This window comes from Plecotus auritus (genome assembly GCF_963455305.1).
Source record: "Plecotus auritus genome assembly, chromosome: 3".
Classification (NCBI taxonomy): domain Eukaryota; kingdom Metazoa; phylum Chordata; class Mammalia; order Chiroptera; family Vespertilionidae; genus Plecotus; species Plecotus auritus.
The window spans coordinates 173565570-173586887 of NC_137772.1; the positions used below are offsets into that span (position 1 = coordinate 173565570).

At 44.0% G+C, this 21318-nt stretch overlaps 1 protein-coding gene across 18 annotated transcripts; it reads right to left on the bottom strand.

Moving 5' to 3' along the window:
• Positions 1 to 3196: 3196 nt before the first annotated feature.
• PRR13 (proline rich 13) lies at positions 3197 to 19769 on the bottom strand. Of its 18 annotated transcripts, none has more exons than XM_080659189.1 (6): positions 19689 to 19757; positions 19041 to 19079; positions 18323 to 18708; positions 9041 to 9151; positions 5318 to 5488; positions 3197 to 3698 (listed from the first exon to the last, which is right to left on the bottom strand). In XM_080659189.1, exons 2-6 carry the CDS (start codon positions 19057 to 19059, stop codon positions 3660 to 3662), a joined length of 726 nt encoding a protein of 241 aa, XP_080515315.1. In that variant the 5' UTR covers positions 19060 to 19079; positions 19689 to 19757; the 3' UTR covers positions 3197 to 3659. The 18 variants fall into 18 exon arrangements, with proteins under 18 accessions (XP_080515315.1, XP_080515328.1, XP_080515316.1 ...); XM_080659202.1 differs by having other exon boundaries at positions 5318 to 5590; XM_080659190.1 differs by having other exon boundaries at positions 19700 to 19753.
• Positions 19770 to 21318: the final 1549 nt, after the last annotated feature.

Below are 21318 nucleotides of genomic sequence, written 5' to 3' on the forward strand. Positions count from 1 at the left end.
ATGTTTCTCTCTCATTGATGTTTCTAACTATCCTCTCCCTTTCCTCTGTAAGAAATCAGTAAAATATATTTTAAAAAAAAGAAAAATTTTAAAGGCAATAATAGTCTAATGTAATGTGTAGTCTTGTTTGGATTTTGGTCTTTAAAAAATTCCTATCTAGGATATTTTGGAGGCAATTGAGGAAATTCAAACATGAACTGAATATTTGCTAATATAAGGAAATATTGTTAACTTTCTTTTTTTTTTTTAAATATATTTTATTGATATTTCACAGAGAGGAAGGGAGAGGGATAGAGAGCTAGAAACATCGATGAGAGAGAGACATCGATCAGCTGCCTCCTGCACACCCCCCACTGGGGATGTGCCCGCAACCAAGGCACATGCCCCTGACCGGAATCGAACCCGGGACCCCTCAGTCCACAGGCCGACGCTCCATCCACTGAGCCAAACCGGTTTTGGCTGTTAACTTTCTTAAGTGCAATAATGGAACTGTGGTTATGTAGGAGAAATACTATTTAAGAGGTGCATGGTGAAATATTTAAGGGTGAAGAGTCATGATGGATGCAACAGATTTTCAAGTGCTTTACATATCAATAAAGCAAATATAGTAAAATGTTAGCAATTGTTGAGTGTAGGTGGTAGGTTTATGGGTGATTGTTGTACTGTTTAAACTTTTTTTTTTTATATTGATTTCAGAGAAGAAGGAAGAGGGAGAGAGAGCTAGAAACATCAATCATGAGAGAGAATCATTGATCTGCTACCTCCTGCATGCCCCAACTGAGGATTGGGCCCACAACCTGGGCATGTACCCTGACCAGGAATCGAACTGTGACCTCCTGGTTCATAGGTCGATGCTCAACCACTGAGCCATGCTGGCCAAGCTGTTTAAACTTTTTTTAAATATATTTTATTGATTTTTTACAGAGAGGAAGGGAGAGGAATAGAGAGTTAGAAACATCAGTGAGAGAGAAACATTGATCAGCTGCCTCCTGCACACCCCCTACTGGGGATGTGCCCACAACCAAGGTACATGCCCTTGACCGGAGTCAAACCTGGGACCCTTCAGTCCGCAGTACAGCACTCTACCCACTGAGCCAAGCCGGTTAGGGCAAGCTGTTTAAGCTTTTAAAAAATAATTTTCATTAATAAAAATTGGGCCCTAGCCGGTTTGGCTCAGAGGATAGAGCGTCGGCCTGCGGACTGAAGGGTCCCAGGTTCGATTCTGGCCAAGGGCACATGCCCAGGTTGTGGGCTCGATCCCCAGTAGGGGGCGTGCAGGAGGCAGCCGATCAATTATTCTCTCTCATCATTGATGTTTCTATCTATCTCTCTCCCTTCCTCTCTGAAATCAATAAAGAAATATATTTAAAAAAATTTTTTAATAAAAATAAAATAACAAAATAAATGAAAATTGGGAAAAATATGATGTGGAATGGAACAAGATTGGCTAAACATTAAAACTAGAGGCCCGGTGCACGAAATTTGTGCACGGGGGGGGGGGGTGTCCCTCAGCCCAGCCAGCACCCTCTCGAATCTGGGACTCCTCGAGGGATGTCCGACTGCCCGTTTAGGCCCGATCCAGGTAGGATTGGGCCTAAACAGGCAGTCGGACATCCCTCTCACAATCCAGGACTGCTGGCTCCCAACTGCTCGCCTGCCTGCCTTCCTGATTGCCCCTAACCACTTCTGCCTGCCAGCCTGATCACCCCCTAACCACTCCCCTGCCAGCCTGATTGATGCCTAACTGCTCCCCTGCCAGCCTGATTGCCCCTAACTGCCTCCCCTGCAGGCCTGGTCACCCATAACTGCCCTCCCCTGCAGGCCTGGTCCCCCCCAACTTCCCTCCTCTGCTGGCCTGGTCACCCCTAACTGCCCTCCCCTGCAGGCTTGATTGCCCCCAACTGCCCTCCCTTGCAGGCCTGGTCCCTCCCAACTGCCCCCCCTTGCAGGCCTGGTCCCTCCCAACTGTCCTCCCCTGCTGGCCATCTTGTGGCGGCCATCTTGTGTCCAAATGGGGGCAGGATCTTTGACCACATAGGGGCAGCCATCTTGTGTGTTGGAGTGATGGTCAATTTGCATATTACTCTTTTATTAGATAGGATAGAGGCCTGGTGCATGGGTGGGGGCCGGCTGATTTGCCCTGAAGGGTGTCCTGGATCAGGGTGGGGGTTCGCTTGGGGTGTGGAGTGGCCTGGGCGAGGGGCCTGTGGTGGTTTGTAGGCTGGCCATGCCCCCCGGCAACCCAAGCGGAGGCCCTGGTATCTGGGATTTATTTATCTTCTATAATTGAAACTTTGTAGCCTTGAGTGGAGGCCTGGGCCGGCCAGAGTGGGCGCGAAGCTTGGCTTCCTCCATTGCCAGGGAAACCCAAGCCTCCTGTTCTCTCTGTGGCTGCAGCCATCTTGATTGGGTTAATTTGCATACTTGCTCCTGATTGGCTGGTAGGCATGGCTTGTGTGTAGTGGAGGTGCGGTCAATTTGCATATCACTCTTTTGTTAGATAGGATTACTGGAGGGAAATTATATATAGGAGTCCATTAAACTGCTTTCTCTACTCTTGTAAATTTCCACATTAAAACTTTTTTTTAGCCCTAGCTGGTTTGGCTTAGTCGGCCTGTGGACTCAGGGGTCCCAGGTTCAATTCTGGTCAAGGGCACATGCCCAGGCTGCAGGCTCAATCCCCAGTGGGAGGTATGTAGGAGGCAGCCAATCAATGATTCTCTCTCATCATTGATGTTTCTATCTCTCTCCCTCTCTCTCTTCCTCTCTGAAATCAATAAAAATATATATTTAAAAAAAAAATCTTAAAGAAAAACACAGCCCTGAAAGGGAGTAAGACAAAATAAGGAGAAATGAAAGAAATATCACATACAAGGGTTATTATTGAACCTTGTTCAATTCCTTTGGGTGTTGGTTCTGGCCTTAATATTAGTCAAGTTTTATTGGGCAACCCCAATTCAGTAGAGTAATCTGAAAAGGGATAGTTTCCTGAAATGGAAATAAGGCTTGGGGACTCCAGTGTCTTTCTTCCTACCCACTCCACTACCCAAATGAGGGAGTGGACATCAGGATTAAAGTGAAATAGAATTAAAGAAGTGTAAAAGAAAAACAGAAAAAAAAGAAGTTTTTTTGGCAAAGGTGCTGGGGCTGGCCAGCAGACCCTGAACGACGGATGAATGATTACTCCGACACAATTGCTGTGAAAAAGAGGGCTAAGGGACGGCCTGGCTAAAGGAACCAGGCAGCCTTGATTGCCTGCCTCGTTAGGCTTTTATTGCAGTTTGATATAAAGTTTATCTTTTAGATACAATCAGTAGGGTGAGTAATCTTGGGAAGACACATGTGTTTGCATTGTCCTCTAGGCAAGGGCACCCAAAGATTAGGCAGAAGGATTCCAGTAAACACCTGGGGGTTTGCATGTGCACAGACTTGTTTGGAAAGGTCAAGGAATAATTAGGAGTGCCGCTTTCGACACTCCCCTAAGTCAGAATTCCGATAAACAGAGCTGGCGGCTTTCCGCACACTTCCCTTTTCTCAGAATGTCCTCCTTACAAACTTTCCAACCAAGTGTCATGCTTCCCACATCTCCCCCTTTTTTGTTTTGCCAGGTATAGTAGACAGAGGGCTGCGGTGAACTTGTCGCCTGGGAATGTTGGGTTCTACAAGGCTTGTTCACTGTTGAGTTGCGCTTCTATAGACTATAAGAAAAACAAAAAGAATTACAATGATGGCAATAGTTATTCCGATCAGGTGCCAATTGATTCCAGGAAACCAGGTGGTAGGGTCTATCCAGTTTAAATGCTCCTTGACTGCATTCCAAGCAGTAGTTTGCTGTTTGTGCTCATTAATAGCAAGTAGGGAGTCTTTGATTTGTTTTTGTAAACCATTCACTTCTTCAGTAAGATTGTCATGAAATACTCCCCACAAATGCTCTTAACGTCAACCCACTGATGGTGACTGCTGTTCCATTTTAAGGGGGTGACACATATGTGCTTATGTCCCCAATTGCAATTAAGCATTTGTCTGTACGCTAAAGTGTCCTGTCTTTCCCCCAAATATTCAATGGCTGCTTCTACAGACTGTAACCTAGCCAAAAATTTTTTTATTTATGTGCTGCTGCATAGTAAATTCCTTAGTTACATTCTTGGCCATACTGTCTACAAAAGTGGCAGTCTGCGCAGACTCAGCAAGGGTCACCACAGCTACACTGGCAGTAATAAGAATAACAATAGCCAAGATGATGGGTGTAATGAGCATCCCCACAAATCTTTTAGGCCTCAAATGACTTAATGCTTTCTAAAATTTCAATGGATAATGATCCTTGCCACTCCCTAGTGAGGTTAACGGGTATTAAGACCTCAGCCTGTCTCCTCAACGTTATAATGGTGTTTATATTCAATGAGGTGGCATTTTGATTGGTAATCCGGGATGCATCGTAGGCCCCTTCTCCTACCTGTATTAGAAAATAATTATTGTAAGTAATTTGTAAGCTGGGATCCATGAGAAATACATAAGGATGTGTGGTATACACCAAACTACTATCTGAATGATATTTTGAAAAGGTCGTAGTATAATTATTGGACTTCTGTTGATAATCCCCATCCCATAAATTCAGTGGATGGAGAACATGTCCTAATCTCCATAAGGTTTCCTGAACCGGAAAATCTTGTAGTTGAGGGCGAGGGGGACCAAACCTCCTCCTGTCCATGCAAGGGGGTCCTAGCTGACTCCACAAAAGTGTCATTGAAGGTACGGTAGACTAAAATATTAGTATGATTAGCTTGCAGGTGGCCATGTGGGCCCCAGTCTATAATACGATGGTCTCCCAGCTGATAATGAACCTGTTCCCCTCGGCAGACTTCCCAGTGGAAGGCCTCCAGGGAGTAATCCTACTTATTTTGCTTACGTGGAGGCAGGGTTGGAGCTGTAGCTCAGGTATGCTTGCCCTTGGTTAGACTTCCTGCTGAGAGAAGGATAAACTGGGCCCTTGCTTGTCCTTCCTTGGGGATAGTATGTAACCAGATCTGATTATGAGCCTTTAAACAATATTGGGGTATAGAGGAAGTAGTAACACAAAGGGATAACAGGTTAGAATGGAAGGTAGTATTAGGAGGCACTGGGGTCCAATGTGTCCCATTTTCAAGACTATGTATAGGTGGCAAGTCCACACCTCCTAGGAAGGAGGTCTAATTGTTAGAGACAGGGAAAGGGGTGTCTCCCCAGTGAGGGATCTAAAGAAAGGTGGGTCTATAACATGGGCCCAATACATGGTGGCTAATGCTGGTGCCCAAAGCCAAATAAGAATACTAAACCATACCGCACAAGAGTTGAGATGAATCAAAGCAGTCATAGCAAGAAAGAGGTTATCTGGTGTGCGTGGAAAGCAAGTACGCTCCAACAGTTGCTCAGCTTCTGCCATCAGCTTCTTAATCATTCCCCAGGTTATTTCGGGGGCTGTGTTGGTCCGGCGAAGGCGGAATGTTCGGTTCTGCGGAGTCCCCAAGACAGAATTCTTCATTTCTGGAAGACTATTTGTCCCATGCAATGCCATGGCAGGGTTTAATCCAGCGAGCTGGAACCCACAGCAGCCCTGTGGGGGTAGAAATACACGCATATCCCTCCCCCCATGTTAATAATTCATTGGGTCCCATCCAGTTTTAGTGTCCACATCTTGCCACAAGACTTGTGGTTTCTAAAGTGGGGTTATTGAGGGTTGGAAATGATCATTCAGATTCAAAAAAATTAAGGGTAAAGATTGCTTTAGATAGTAGTATAGCAGGGTCCTTGAGTCCCATATTCCCCCTTTTTTGTTTTACTAGCATACCCTTCAGGGTAGCATGGGCATGTTCAATGATGGCCTGCCCTTGTGGATTGTAAGGAATTCCTGTAGAATGCAGGATGGACCAAGTTCTGCAAAAAGCAGTGAAGCCCTGGCTGCTATAAGCAGGCCCATTATCAGTTTATCTTGGTTAATAAAGCTACAATTGGAAACAGGTCTTATTGAATTCATGCAAAGAAATGTATTGCCACTTATTAAGAATTGCCAAATACTGGAGGGACAGGTAGGGCTTAAAATTCAAACCCTGGAAGGATTGTCAAATTTATTTTGCCAAAAGAGCATATTTCAAAGTGTATTAGACACAAATATAGGCTAGCAAACTTCAGTTCCCATGGTTAAAGGATGGCCTTTTAAAATATATATATACCTGATTAATATAGCATATAACCACTTCAATAATTTATAGGACTTTTGCTTTCTGGTTAAAAAAAAAACACAGGACAGATCTTTTCCCTTTAACAGACTAGAAAGGGACTAACCAAAATAAGGTTTATTTTCTAACTTCATTTGTACTTGGGTGAGGTCAGCAAATGACACTAATTGGATTTCTGCTATCTGTCTCCCTGAGTACATTGATATAAGCTATTTACCCTCTGGTTAGGGAGGCAAAATGCAAATAATTTACTCTTATATCCTTGCTTTAGGGAAGATAGGATTTACTAGATGGCTCCAAATTGCTGTTTAACCATCTCAATTTTCCTATTCTACTTGTCTTAGCTTATTGGTCTGTGTCATTTATACAACTTCCTTTCAACATTTCTCTTTATAAACATTCTACAACTTTCACAAACCTTTCTACACTTTCACAAACCTTTATTCAGAAACGTTACAACTTTCAGAAATAACCAGCTCTAGAAACCACTTTCTTTCTCCTTCAAAGTCCATCTCCATGCCTCATCCTTCTATTACACCAAAAACATACCTTCTTTCCAATTAGTTAGAATTCTTAACCCTGAAAAAACTTTATTTTTAGGTGACATATAAGTAATTAACATTCCTGAGATTAGCAATACATTCACATTTTAATATATATTTCAAATAAAAAACAAGACTTAACAGATTCAAATCCATCCTCTAGATTCTCCATATGAGGCAAATTCAGATTAATATTTCAAAATACTTTGATATTTAATAATTTTTACTATTTAACCCAACAAACTCCAAAGTTTTAAGTTACCAAAGACTTCGGAAAACTATGTTTAGGCATATATAATTACCACTGAAAAAGCTTTATCATATACCCTTCATTTTAGTTATATTTATTTTGCCTTAACAACTTTGAGATTTTAAAGCCAATTATTATTACCCAAGGCATTTTCTTGGCAAATTTTGTAACAGGGATAACTCAGTAGCTTTAATGTTAAAGTAATAATTTTTTTTTTTTTACAAAAATGGGAATGGCCCCCACACTGCTATTTCTGCAGCTGGCTGGAGGACACTTCTACAGGTCTAATCATCTTAGGAAAAAGACTTGGGAGGTTTAAATGATTATTTCCCATATTTTTTCTTTCTGAGTAGACTAACAACATGAAATCTTACATATAAGAAGAGATCTTAAAAACAGAAACAGAAAAAAACCCTATAGTAAATAGATGAGTACTCATAAAAGGGTGGACTGGGACATTAGCCTTACAATCTTCAAACTAAGTCCCTCAAAGATAAGAAAGCAAGCAAAGAACATCAATCAGTAACCAAGTTACATTACAGATAGACAAGAACTTCTACTAACTAAGAGTTTCTAGTGGCTGATGCCTTGAGAGGGAGAGCAGGAAGGGTCCCTAAGATTAAGAATTCTTGCCCTAGCCGGTTTGGCTCACTGGATAGAGCATCGGCCTGGGGACTGAAGGGTCCCAGGTTCGATTCCGGTCAAGGGCATGTACCTTGGTTGCGGGCACATCCCCAGTGGGGGGTGTGCAGGAGGCAGCTGATCGATGTTTCTCTCTCATCGATGTTTCTAACTCTCTATCCCTCCCCCTTCCTCTCTGTAAAAAATCAATAAAAATATATATTAAAAAAAAGAATTCTTGGCAGCTTCTGGGAAGTTCCTGCAATCCCTGCCATGTGTTCAGCCTGCCACAAGTAGCTGGGGCCCCTAGCAAAGTGAAATATGCCCCATCTTTAAATAAATTAAGCCAAACAACAAAGACACATAAAGCAACAATCAACAGAAACTCATATACGATATTTACAGGTATGCATAACATACAGACAAGACTTAATAAATCAGAATTCTTTTCATGGATCTTTCAGAAGATTTTTTTAAAGTGCCTGGGACTCACAGCCCGAATGGGGCCCAGAGGGCTCCCAGGTGAGGTCTCCAGTGAACACTCACAAACAGCCTGTTGTTCACAGATCTCATCATATTCTGCTCTCCATAATAAATATTGACTGGCGTCCAGAGTTGTTTTGGCCATATCTGCCAGTCCCAAGGCATCATATGGTAATTTTCGGACAAGGCATTAAGGAGTCCTTTTGTAAATGGACTGTTAGCCCCATTTTCTCTAATACTTTTCCTTATTTCTTTAAAGGTATTAAAGGAGAGTGGTTCATGTATCTGATTACCTTGCTGATCTTGCATAACTAGGCAAGCCAAAAGCTCTCCTTCTAACATAGGTTGCCTGACACATGATCCCATAACTGAGGATCTAGTTGATGAGCCTTCCCACACCAGAGGTGGAGGATCGGGAAAGGTTCCTCTGACGGTGAGGTCTTAGGTATTACAGGCTTGACAGGCTCTACTACAGGAGGAGGGGGCAGTGATAAATCCTCGTGGTGTTCTGTAGGCTTTTGATCTTCAATATGAAGTGGGCATAGTGCAGCTCGAACAAGAGCCCACATAGTTAAAGATGACAAGGGCACTCATTTTCCCTGGGCCTGATTTCTCTTTAAATTCCTACCTACTTGTTCCCAGAGATCAAGATCTAATGTTCCAGCATTAGGGAAACAAGGACTATAAATTATAACAATTTGCAACAGGCTCTTTAATTGTTCTTCTATAAATGAGGCACCATTTGCTTTTAATAACTTTTTAAATTTCTTGTATGTGATGAAAAATCTCACTTCTACTTTTTTTTTTTTAATAGCTTTTTAAGTAACAAAGAGCTCTGTTATTTGGTGGACAGTTGCTGTCCTATTGTGAAACCTTAGCTGAAAAACATTTCTCTTGAACTTAGAAATCCCAACCGGGCTCCAATGACTTACTGCGCAGTTACTTTCGTTTCCTTCCTCTTGGTTTTCAAGGGTTCCGCACGTCTCATTGCATTCCTTGGTCTTCACATCGGGCACCACCTTGCCAGGGCTGGCCATCAGACCCTGAACGACGGATGAATGATTACTCCGACACAACAGTTGCTGTGAAAGACAGGGCTAAGGGACGGCCTGGCTAAAGGAACCAGGCAGCCTTGATTGCCTGCCTGTTTGGATTTTATTGCAGTTTGAGATAAAGTTTATCTTTAGATACAATCAGTAGGGTGAGTAATCTTGGAAGGACACATATGTTTGCAGTGTCCTCTAAGCAAGGGCACCCAAAGATTAGGCATATGGATTCCAGTAAACACCTGGGGGTCTGAACGTGCACAGACTTGTTCGGAAAGGTCAAGGAATAATTAGGGGCACCGCCTTCGATACTCCCCTAAATCTTCCGTAAGTCGGAATTCCGATAAACAGGGTAGGTGGCCTTCCACATACTTCCATTTTCTCAGAATGTCCTCCTTACAAACTTCCCAAGTCTCATGCTTCCCCACACAAAGGCAAGAGGCAGACCAAATATTGAAAGAGACGAAACAAAGTAGGACAATGTTAAGACACCCAGAAAAAGGCAAAATAAGGAGCAGGCTTACTGTGAGGCATGGGCTAAAGGTCAAATTAATCTCAATTGGATCATTTATAACCCAGGGGTTCTAAGAGCCAGGGTGACATTGAGTGGCTAGCCATCAAATTCTAATGTACAGGACAAAACAGATAAAATTAAAAATTGATAAAATGGCCCTGACTGGTTTGGCTCAGTGGATAGAGCGTCAGCCTGGGGACTCAAGGGCCCCGGGTTCGATTCCGGTCAAGGGCATGTACCTTGGTTGCGGGCACATCCCCAGTAGGGGGTGTGCAGGAGGCAGCTGACCGATGTTTCTCTCTCGTCGATGTTTCTAACTCTCTCTCCCTCTCCCTTCCTCTCTGTAAAAAATCAATAAAATACATATATATATTTTAAATATATTTTATTGATTTTTTATGTATTTTATTGATTTTTTACAGAGAGGAAGGGAGAGGGAGAGAGAGTTAGAAACATCGACGAGAGAGAAACATCGGTCAGCTGCCTCCTGCACACCCCCTACTGGGGATGTGCCCGCAACCAAGGTACATGCCCTTGACCGGAATCGAACCCGGGGCCCTTGAGTCCCCAGGCTGACGCTCTATCCACTGAGCCAAACCAGTTAGGGCAATAAAATATATTTTTTTTAAATTGATAAGATGATATCTTCCTCTACTAACAGTAACATGGCTATTATTGGGGCTGGCCTACAATTGTAACCAGCTTTGTAAGAGAAAGATGGAATGCACCTAATCGTAATAGCTAATAATTTCATGAATCACTAAATTCTTCTCAGAAGGGGAACCAAGCTAGTCAAGGAAATGAACTTGCCTTAAGGCCATAAAGCAACCTGATATAGGGAGATGATTCCAAAGGCAGCAAACTAAAGATTCATCCCAAAGCTGAAGTGTCAATTTGTATTTTAGATCTCAAGGATTTCCTATCCCTTTCCCATTCTCAAATGTGTGGAAATCTTGCTATAGTTTCTAGTAAGAGAAGAATGGCATGGACACAGGGTGGTAAGGGCATATGATAAAAACATTTGAAAACAATCATCTTGAGAGTCTTAAACTGATGCACAAAACAGAGGGCACAAACCAAATGCTCTCAGGAGCCAGCCAAGTAATGTAATTGGGAGAAGCTGGCCTAAAAAAAAAAAAGGTCACAAGAAGTTGAAAAGGCAATGAGACGACTGGAAAGTACAGGAACCATCTATAAGGAATGACCACTACTCAAGGCCATCTTTCTGTCTTTAGAAATGTGGTCCCACAAGCTAGTTTCCAGCTTGAAATCTGGGCCTTTGTTGAAAATGTCTGATATTTAACACAGAGTGGTCCCTCAAAAAGAAAAAAAAAGATTCTCATAGTCAGATATAGCCATGGGCATCCAATTTTGAATCTCTGGCAAAGATATATGTACCAAAATGTTCACTGCAGCAGTTAAGTGTATAGTAAGACTAGAAACAATAAAAAATTCCAGCAATAAGAGTGGTTGAGTAAATTGAATGCTGTTAAAACAATCAATGTTATCTACATAAAATATACACACATATACATAGACACAGAAATGGAATCAAGTCCAAGATAGATAATTAAATGAGAAAGTGTTAGGTTCAAAAAAGGGCCAGTACTATGCTCCCATTTATATATATATAAAGCCCAAGTGACCAAACGACAGAACGACCAGTTGCTATGACGCACCCTGACCACCAGAGGGCAGACGCTCAATGCAAGAGCTGCCCCCTGGTGGTCAGTGTGCTCCCACAGCCAACTTCCCTTGGTCCCTCCCCCCAGCTGGCCAGCCTCAATCTGGGCGAGAAGGCCCCAATGGCCCCGATCACCAGCCAGGCCAGGGAACCCCACCCATGCACGAATTCATGCACCGGGCCTTTAGTGTGATATAAACTGGGAGGGGGCAATAGGAACAATATGAAGTGGAAATAAAAATGGTGGGGTTGGGGTAGGGACTTAACTATTCATAATAGCTCTGGAAGTTTACAAAAGAATCTGGTAGTCCTAACACAGGTTACCTTTAGTGAGGAAGCTGAGAATCTGAGATGAGAGGAGAACTTTACTTTTTATTAAACATCCTATTAAAAAGGTTACAATTTTCTCCCAAGTATATGTATTATTTCAGCTCTTAAGAAGTTAATAAATTTTTGAGAAATAATAGTAACAAAACAACAACAGCAAGGTGCTCTGTATATGGCCTAGAAGGGCCAGGAAGGGGAGATGTGTTCTCCACAATTAGAAGAAAATCAGCCCTGGCTGGGTGGCTCAGTTGGTTGGAGCATTGTTTCATACACCAAAAGGTTACAGGTTCAATTCTCAGTCAGAGTGCATACCTAGGTTGCAGGTTCAATCTCTGGTTGGGGCACATATGGGAGATACAATATTTCTCTCTCACATCGATATTTCCCTCTCTCTCTGAAATCAATAAAAATATATCCTCAAGCCCTGACCAGTTTGGCTCAGTGGATAGAGCGTCAGCCTGCGGACTGAAGGGTCCCAGGCTCGATTCCGGTCAAGGGCATGTACCTTGGTTGCAGGCACATCCCCAGTGGGAGGTGTGCAGGAGGCAGCTGATTGATGTTTCTCTTTCATCCATGTTTCTGACTCTCTATCCCTCTTGCTTCCTCTCTGTAAAAAATCAATAAAATATCTTTTAAAAATATATATATATATCCTCAAGTGAGGATTAAAAGGAAAGGAAGTGGAGAAAATCAGTAGATTTTCTCACTCATTTCTTTGTATTTCCCCCTCTAGCCCTTCTCATTGTCTGTCCTTATTTCTGATGTTTGTCAACATTTTTCTCTTCACCTCACAATCCTCCTGTGACCACATCTCCCTTCTCCTCAAAAAAGAACTGATGGATAAATGGAAATAGAGAGTGAATGTAAAGAAACATTTGAATGGTCCCCAAATCCAACTTGAAAAGCAGGTCTTGGCCTAGGATTTCCTAATAAAATTAGAAGCTACCTCTAAAATATAGGAAGACCTCAGGCATTTATTTCAGACTAGAGGCCCGATTCACAAAATTCCCTAGGCCTGGCTGGCGATCAGGGCCAATCTGTGGGACAACTAGGGGGGTGATCTGGAGGGCTTCCCGCTGGCACCTGCCTTGGCTGGCCTGGGGCCTGCAGGCTGGGAGCAGCTCCTGCATTGAGTATCTGCCCCCTGGTGGTCAGTGCACATCATAGCAACCAGTCGTTCCACTGGTCCTTCCACCCTTCAGTCCATTTGCATATTAGGCTTTTATTATATATGATAACCTGCCCCAGGAACAAGTCATAGATGTAATACAGCCAACTAAAAACACTCCTTCCCTGTTCTTCAAACCCCTCACTCAATCCCCAAGCCCTGTGGACCATACCTCAGAAACATCTCTCAAGTCCACTCCCTTCTCTAGCCCTACCTCCCCCATTTCAGGCTCTTGAATGGGAACTCAGGCCCAGGAACTCCTGAACTTTCATCCTATATCTTTTTACAACTCTGTGCCTCTGTAAAGCTATTTCTTCTGCCATTGGGTTAAGAGCACAGACTCGAGCCACTCTGCCTGATTTTGAATCCTGACAAATTTTCTTCATCTACAAAATGGGAATATTACTTAACTTAGAGTCGCTGTGAAGATCACGTTATAAATGTAAAGCAGTGTGTGGCATATACTAGTAATAAGTACTGTGTTAGTTGATATTACTTACCAACTGAAAAACTATCATCCTGAGGCCCAGCCCAGACCTAGATCATTTTCCCAGTGGCCCTGTTACTCCTTCCTTTGCTCCCCCACTGTTTGATCCGTGTCTCTATTGTGGTCATTTTTACTGTACTATAACCTATTCACATACTCACATGTTTGTCTGCTCCAATAGATCTTGCAGGTTATAAAGGGCAGGGACTCTTATCCACCTTTGTAGCTTCAGCACCCAGAATACAATATTTTCTCAATAAACAATTTTCCAGAAAATCATTCTCATGAATCTGATTCCCAATATACTATGGAGCTTTCTGAATATGTACCTAAGCACATTCCCTTCCCAGCTCCTCTCTGCCATCCACCTGGTAAATCTCATTTTTTCCACTTATATTTTTCACCCTCAAGGTGCAAGAGGTATTTGAAAAGTTGAAATGTCACTTTTCCTGTGAAGTCATCTTTTAATCACAATCACTTTATTTTACATTAAGTATGTTAGTTTCCTATTGCTACTGTACACATATTACCACACATTTTGTGGCTTACACCATCACAAATTTATTTACTTACAATTCTGGAAGTTAGAAGTCTGAAATGAGTGTTACGGGAATAAAATCAAAGTGTTAGAAGAGTTGGTTCCTTCTGGAGACTAGAATAGAATCTGTTTCCCTGCCTTTTCCAGATTTGCATTTCTTTGCTGCCAGCATTCCTTTGCTGTTGGCCCCATTCCATCTTCAAAGCCAGCAATGGCCTATCTAGTCTCTCTCACATCACATCCTTCTGATCTGTGAAGTCATCCTTGATTCCTCCTTCCCTTCCCAAATATTTCTAGGTTTATTTCCCTCTGGCATTTTGTAGCATCTGTCTTTATTAATGAACTAGAGGCCCGGTGAACGAATTCGTGAACGGCTGGGGTCCGGCCAGCTTGGCCGGCGGGCGGCGGAGCAGGGGTCAGGTATGGGCCATGGGCGGTTGGCTGGCTGCCCCCAGATGGGGTGAGGGGGCCGATCGGGGGCTGGGCTGGCTGGAGGAGAGGCCGAGGGCAGTTGGCTGGCCGGCCCCGCCACCATCGGAGTGTTAGGGGCCCGGATCAGGCTGACAGGCTGCTGCAGTGCACGTCATAGGCACCCCTCATTCCACTGTTCTGGTCGCTGGGCTTTTATATATATAATCTTAGATGTCTTTTTCCTCTACTCAACAGATCTTTGAGAACCTGATGTGTAATACTGTGCATGGCAAAGAGTGAACCAGTGGCCCTCAATTCTAGCTGTGTATCAGAATCAAATAGTTTCTTTAAAATACTGATTTGTAGAATCCCATCCTTAAAGAGTTGTATTCAATAGATTTGGGGCAAAGTCCTAAATTACTCTCTGATAGGTAATGGACAACCAGGGCTGAGAACCTCTGTAGCAGATATGGAAACTTATGCCAAAGACCTATACCCATTCATTAAAAAGACATAAATATTCATTCCACTAAGCCTGAACCAATTTTGAAGGTTCCTCCCACTTAAGAAACAGAGACAGTATGGTCTCTTGGTCACTAATGCTCTGGTTCCTTACTATAAAACTGATACACTTTATTTTTTTAAAATATATTTTTATTGATTTCAGAAAGGAAGGTAGAGGGAGAGATAGAAACATCAATGAGAGAGAATCATTGATTGGAAGCTTCCTGCACACCCCCCCGCCAACTGGGGATCGAGCCCACAACCTGGCATGTGCCCTTAACCGGAATTGAACCAAGGACCCTTCAGTCCATAGGCCGGCACTCTATCCACTGAACCAAACCAGCTAGTGCAAACTAATACACTTTAAAGAGTCTGTGGAAGGGCACCAAAAGTAGTAGAATGTACTAGGCCCAACCAAGGTAATGGCACAAGTGTACAGAGACCAGGACAAACAGCTTTATTTGGACTGAGAGTTGGAGAATGTGGGGAGGACCTGAAATAGCATACTGAACTAAAGAATAGAGATTAGATTCCAAAATGGCCATCAGGACTCATCAACAAATGGACTCCACTTGCCAGCAGTCTTGCAGTTAGTGTAATCAATTAAAGGTCTGCGGGGAAATGTATTTGCCATTAAATTGGCCATGCATGCCACAATTAAAAAAAAAAAAGTAGTTTGTTTTTCTCCCACAATTAAGTTTCCACAACACCTCCCCAACTACAAATATTACAAAAGAAAGTAAAAACCACATTTTCTAGATCTTAGACTTATCTTCAGCATTTAGCTCAAAGGTTTCACCGACTTCAAAAAATAGTTCTCCTTAAAACTCATCAGCTAAAAGCTCTATCCAAGCACTGTGAAGACGGCCTTTGCTAGCCCATGGCAATTCTTTTCCCATTTCCCCTAAGCAGTTAGGGCTGAACAGCAAGAGTGAGGCTCAGATTGGGGTACAGGGGTTGAGGGACACAATGGCTAATTTTCCCCAGTGCAAGATGGCATTGAAGCTTGATGGGAGAGCAGAACTGGAGAGACTTGATGGTAGGGTCCAGACCCTGTATTCAGTCAGAGTCACTGCTGGAAGAGGAGGAGGAGTGCTGCAAGGGGAAAGGAGATAGCATCCAATCCAAATGACATTTGATCACTCCATGGGACATTCGTTGATTCTCTACCCTTCCACCCAGTACATTAGAAGGTCAGGAGTTTTAAACCAGATTGTCCCTTAAATCACAAAAGCAAGGATTTCCTTAAGCAGTGAGGATATAGGAATGGATTAAACCATCCTAATTCATTGTACAGAATTTAACATACTTCATACAGAGCAAGTTTTCCAACCTTCTTTACCAAAGCCAATGCAAGGAATAAATTATAGGCACAAGCTAGGGAATAGCTGGCTCCTTATAAATGCTCATTGATTAGCTGCATGGAAAGTTCCTAGAGGCTATGAACCTAAGAAAAGTGAAAATAAACAACAGCTGTGTGTGCATTTATATCTCTACTTTTTCCTAATTGGGAGAAAGTGAAGAAGGTGGGATAGAAAGTTGGGAGACTCCTAGTTGAGGTACTTTACACATATACTCCCATCAACAACTGTCACTGAAAACATTTTTGAACCCTGGCCGGGTAACTCAGTTGGTTAGAGCATCATCCCGATATGCCCTGGTCAGGGCATGTGTGGGAGGCAACCAATCGATCTCTCTCTCTTACATCGATGTTTCTCTCTGTCTCTCCAATTGTGTGTCTCTTTCACATCGATGTTTCTGTTTCTCCCCCTCCCACTCTCTCTAAAAATCAATGGAAAAATATCCTCAGTTGAGAATAAACAAAAAAGTATACACACACACACATTGATTTCAGAGAGAGAAGGAGAGAGAGATAGAAGCATCAATAATAAGAGAATCATTGATTGCATGGCCAAAGTGGGGATTGAGCCCACAACCCAGGCATGGGCCTAGGCCCCCTGACGGGGAATCAAACCATGACCTCCTGGTTCATAGATCGATGCCCAACCACTGAGCAATACTGGCCAGGCTAAAAGGTTTATTTTTTTGTTGTTGTTAGTCCTCACCAAGGGTATTTTTCCATTGAGTTTTAGAGAGAATGGAAGGGAGCAGTAGAGACAGAGAGAGAGAAACATCTATGTGAGAGAGACACATCGATTGACTGCCCCAACCAGGGCTGGGAATCAAGCCTACATCTGAGATATGTGCCCTAGACTGGAATCAAACCCACGATCCTTCAGTCCGAGGGCTGACACTCAATCCACTGAGCAAAACCGGCTAGGGCTAAAAGATTATTTTAAAAAAAAACAATTTTGGAGTCTCTCCAGGGTAATTTATCCCCCCATTAAATCTCACCTTTCCTTCTCCTCAGACTTCTACAAAAGATCCAGAACCAGGAATTAGTGCCCAAAGCCATAAGGAAATAAATACTAAGCAGTAAAATGTTAATTAAGGCCTCCTCAAGATCCAGGTTGATTCAATCCTTACAGAGTTGTCCAGAGAACTACTTTTATCCTTGCTAATTAACACTCCTCTGGATCTAGAATGAGGATACTTACTTAGCCTTGGGGCTGAGCATGAAACTTAGGTTTTGAGGCTTAGAATCACTAGTCCTCAATTTCCCCACTGGGTGGGCAGGGCAAAAAGGCCTATGTAATTAACACAACACCCTGAAGGAGAGAAAGGAACTTCAGGAACTAGGGCCAGATTATTATTTATTAAATATAAGACTGTTTTGTCAAAAGACTGACCCTACTGCCCTGGCGGGTGTGCTCAATTGGTTGGAGCATTGTCCCGTTTATGGAAAAGGTTGCGGGTCTGATTCCCCAGTCGGGGCACATATGGAAGGCAATACTCTCTCTCACCACCACCCCTCTCAAATCAATAAGCATATCCTCCTGTGAGGATTAAAAAAAAAAAAAAAAAAAAGCTGACCCTGATAATGGACATTTGACCACCTCAGTGGGTATGTACAATTAAAACTTGAATCTTTGCCCTGACCGGTTTGGCTCAGTGGATAGAGCGTCGGACTGCGGACTAAGGGGTCCCAGGTTCGATTCCGGTCAAGGGCATGTACCTTGGTTGCGGGCACATCCCCGATGGGGCGTGTGCAGGAGGCAGCTGACCGATGTTTCTCTCTCGTCCATGTTTCTAGTTCTCTACCCTCTCCCTTCCTCTCTGTAAAAAATCAATAAAATATATTAAAAAAAAAAAAAAACTTGCATCTGGGAGTGAGGGAGGGGTTCAAAAATTCTGGGAGAGAGAAAAGCAGACAAGAAAGGCTTTTGATTCTGAGATCCATTCTAAGGCTCAGCCGAGCCCCTCACCTGTAGAAAGCCCAATTAGCTTAATATTTCTTTTCAAGATTATCAGATTCTTCCCAGTGGGAATCCTTTATAAAAAGGAAGAACCATCACCAGAGCAACACAATCACTGCCCCATGTCCTCAGACTGTGAATCCCCCTGGGTCATCCCCTACTTGCCTAGTCTCTCTGAGGGGGCACCCCTGCCTAGCCAAGCTCCAGAGGGCACTGACCTTGCCATGCTTATGGTGCGCCTGCGACTTTTTTTGAGCTTTCTTCATTTTCTTCCGCATCTTCTTGTCCGTCACCATTCCTGGTGTTACCATGCCAGGAGCCAAGGGATTAATAGGAGGCATGCCAGGGGCAGGTGGTGGATATGGAGGGGGATAGGGGCCTGGCGGTTGGTATCCTGGATACGCTGGTTGTGGCACAGGATAAGGGGGCCCAACTGGGGGGTAAGATGGATTCCCCTGGGGAGCTCCTGGGGGAGTGGGAAAGGGGCCAAGGGGAGTAGGAAAGGGGCCTGGAGGAAAGGCAGGATTGACAGGCGGTGGATGGGCAGGATTGGAACCTCCAGGGTATCCGACATTAGGGGGATATGGATTTGGCGCTGGCTGCCCTGGTGGAAGAAGCAAAGAAAAAATTAAGATTAGGATTACCCATGGCCTCTGACAACAAACAACAAAAAGGCAGGGATTCAGTTTCTCACTCAATACTTAAAGGGAAATGGAAAAGTGAAGAAGGAGAATGGAAGGTAAGGGAAACAAATCCACGTATAAAAGAGATAAAAGGTGAACTCGAAGGAAAGACAAGGGCATGGGTCAGCCATAGTCTAGGGATTTGGCCTTTGCAGATGAGGGGAGAGGTGGAAGGAAAACACAGAAACTTCCTGTTGTAGGGCCCATTTGAAAAGGGGTTGGAGTGGAGAAGAGAGCACCCCCAAACACCTACCGGCACTGGGATTCCACATGGTCAGGTGTTTCCTCCAGCCTGAGGAGAAAGAAGGCAAAAAGTTGACCGCCCGCAGGTGGGGAGGGGATTTAGGGACCGCGCCCCACCCCAAAGCCTCCAGCTCTACAGTGGTCTCCCACAACTACCATGACCTCCACCTAACAAGTGTTTCTTCCACCGTTCCTTCGCCCTCAATACCTATTTTATTCCTAGTTCCCTAACCACAGACACCTAGCTCCCAGGGCAGCTCCACCGTCCACTACCTCGGTCCGCAAGGGGAGGTCTCCAACTCCGCCACAGAGGGGCGGAGCCCGCGAACTTCGCAATCCCCATGCCTCATCTCCCTTTCCGTGACTCTAACCACGCACAAATTCAAGAAGGTTTTTAAACAACTTCACCACCCCCCGGGGAGAGGAGACAGCACCCCCACCCCAGGCTAAAAGAAGGACCCTCCTCCAGGCCAAACCTGGAAGGTGTAAGCGAAACCAGGAAGGTGGCTCATAAAAGATCCTCAAATGCTTACAAATGTAGACCCACAGCCTTGCCCATTAAAGAGAGCAAATGGAGACCCTGGCTCCCAGCTGCGAAGGGACCCCTGACCCAGGAACGGGAAAGGGAGAAAACTGGGGAACCAAGATGCCCCGTCACCTTTACACCACCTGGGCTCGGCTGGTCCTTCTCAGGCTCCGCTCTCACTTCCTCTCTCACTTCCTGGTCACGCCCCCCACTGTTTCCGCTTCGGCACCCGCCTCTGCTACCACCTAATTGGTAATTATGTGGTCGTTCGGCGTTGTGATTGGAAAACGTGCTCGTCAATTACTCTAGTCCCTGCTAGGCTAGAAGGCTGCGGTTGTAATAGGGGCGGAGCCGGCGCTCTTAGGGAGAGGCGGGTGCAGAGGGGTAGGCGGGTGCAGAGGGGTGGGCGGGCCGGAAATTCCGAGGTGTGTGGCCGGGAGAGGCTGGTCCGGAGAGGGAGAAGCTGGTTTCTGGGCAAAGCCCCTAAGATACGAAGAAGAAATTCAGCACCTACCCCCTGAGCTTCTCGTCCAGGTGGTGCAACACCTTATAATGTAAATGCAGTACACTGTGGTATATGCAGAGCGCTTAGGGACGAGGGGGAAGCGCTGAGTCTCAGCGCAAGCCTCAATATTGCCACCTCCCTAGTTTCCGTGGGAAGTAAAGAAACGTTGTTACCGGAAATATTGAGATTTCCTAATTTCTCCTAGGATGCCCCATCTCAATTGCATAGCTCCGCCATCTGTCAAATTTCAGAAACTAGAAGCCACCGAGGCTAAGTGAAGGACCCTCTTCCAGGTGAAATCAGGAAAGTGGCTCAGGAAAGATCCTCAAATGCTTTATGTGGACACACCCACTCCCAGCTGTCGAACTGCCTAAACCAGAGACCCAAGGAGGTCAACCTTGATAGCTCTGCTCTCTCCTTAGCTTCTTCCCAACCCTTCTGCATCACCACTGCACGGGAGAATCCCTGCACTTCTCTTCATCTTCCTTGCTCCCAAGCTACCTTCATCTCTTGACTGGATTGCTGCAATGGCCTTTGTTTTGTTTTATCTTTGTAATAACACAATTATCAAGCGTGATTTAATTAATATATATACACCCAGAAGTTTAAAAATACTCAATTCCTCTTAAGCAGACTTAAGAACATTTTATAAAAATTGGTTTCAACTGAGTTTGCCATTTTGAACTAAAAATTTTAATAGATGTATTAAATACTTTTTATTTTGAAATATTTTTAAACTCACAAGAAGTTGTAAAAATAGTAGAATTCCCATATACCCTTAATCTAACCTCCCCCAATGATAGTATTTTACATAACCACAGTACATTTTGATATATTTTAAGTGAACATACTAAGATTTTATCCTATATAATAAAAGCCTGATATGCTAAGTGTCCCACCCATTGATTCCACCTTTGACCAGTCTCTATGACGAACACTGACCACCAGGGGGCAGACGCTCCCACCAGTAGGTTAGCTTGCTGCTGGGGTCCGGCCAATTGGGACTGGGCGAAAGAGGCTGGACACGCCCTGAAGCCCTCCCAGGGTCCCTACCCAGCCCCAGCCCTGCAGCCAGGCTGAGGGACCCCACCGGTGCACAAATCCGTGCACTGGGCCTCTAGTTGTCATATAATAAAACAAAATATGAAGCTTAGAACTGGATCCCTTGACCCTTCCTCTTCTTATCTCCTCCCAGTTCAAAATGCTTGCATCTTTTTTTTTAAATATATTTTTATTGACTTTAGAGAGGGAGAGGGA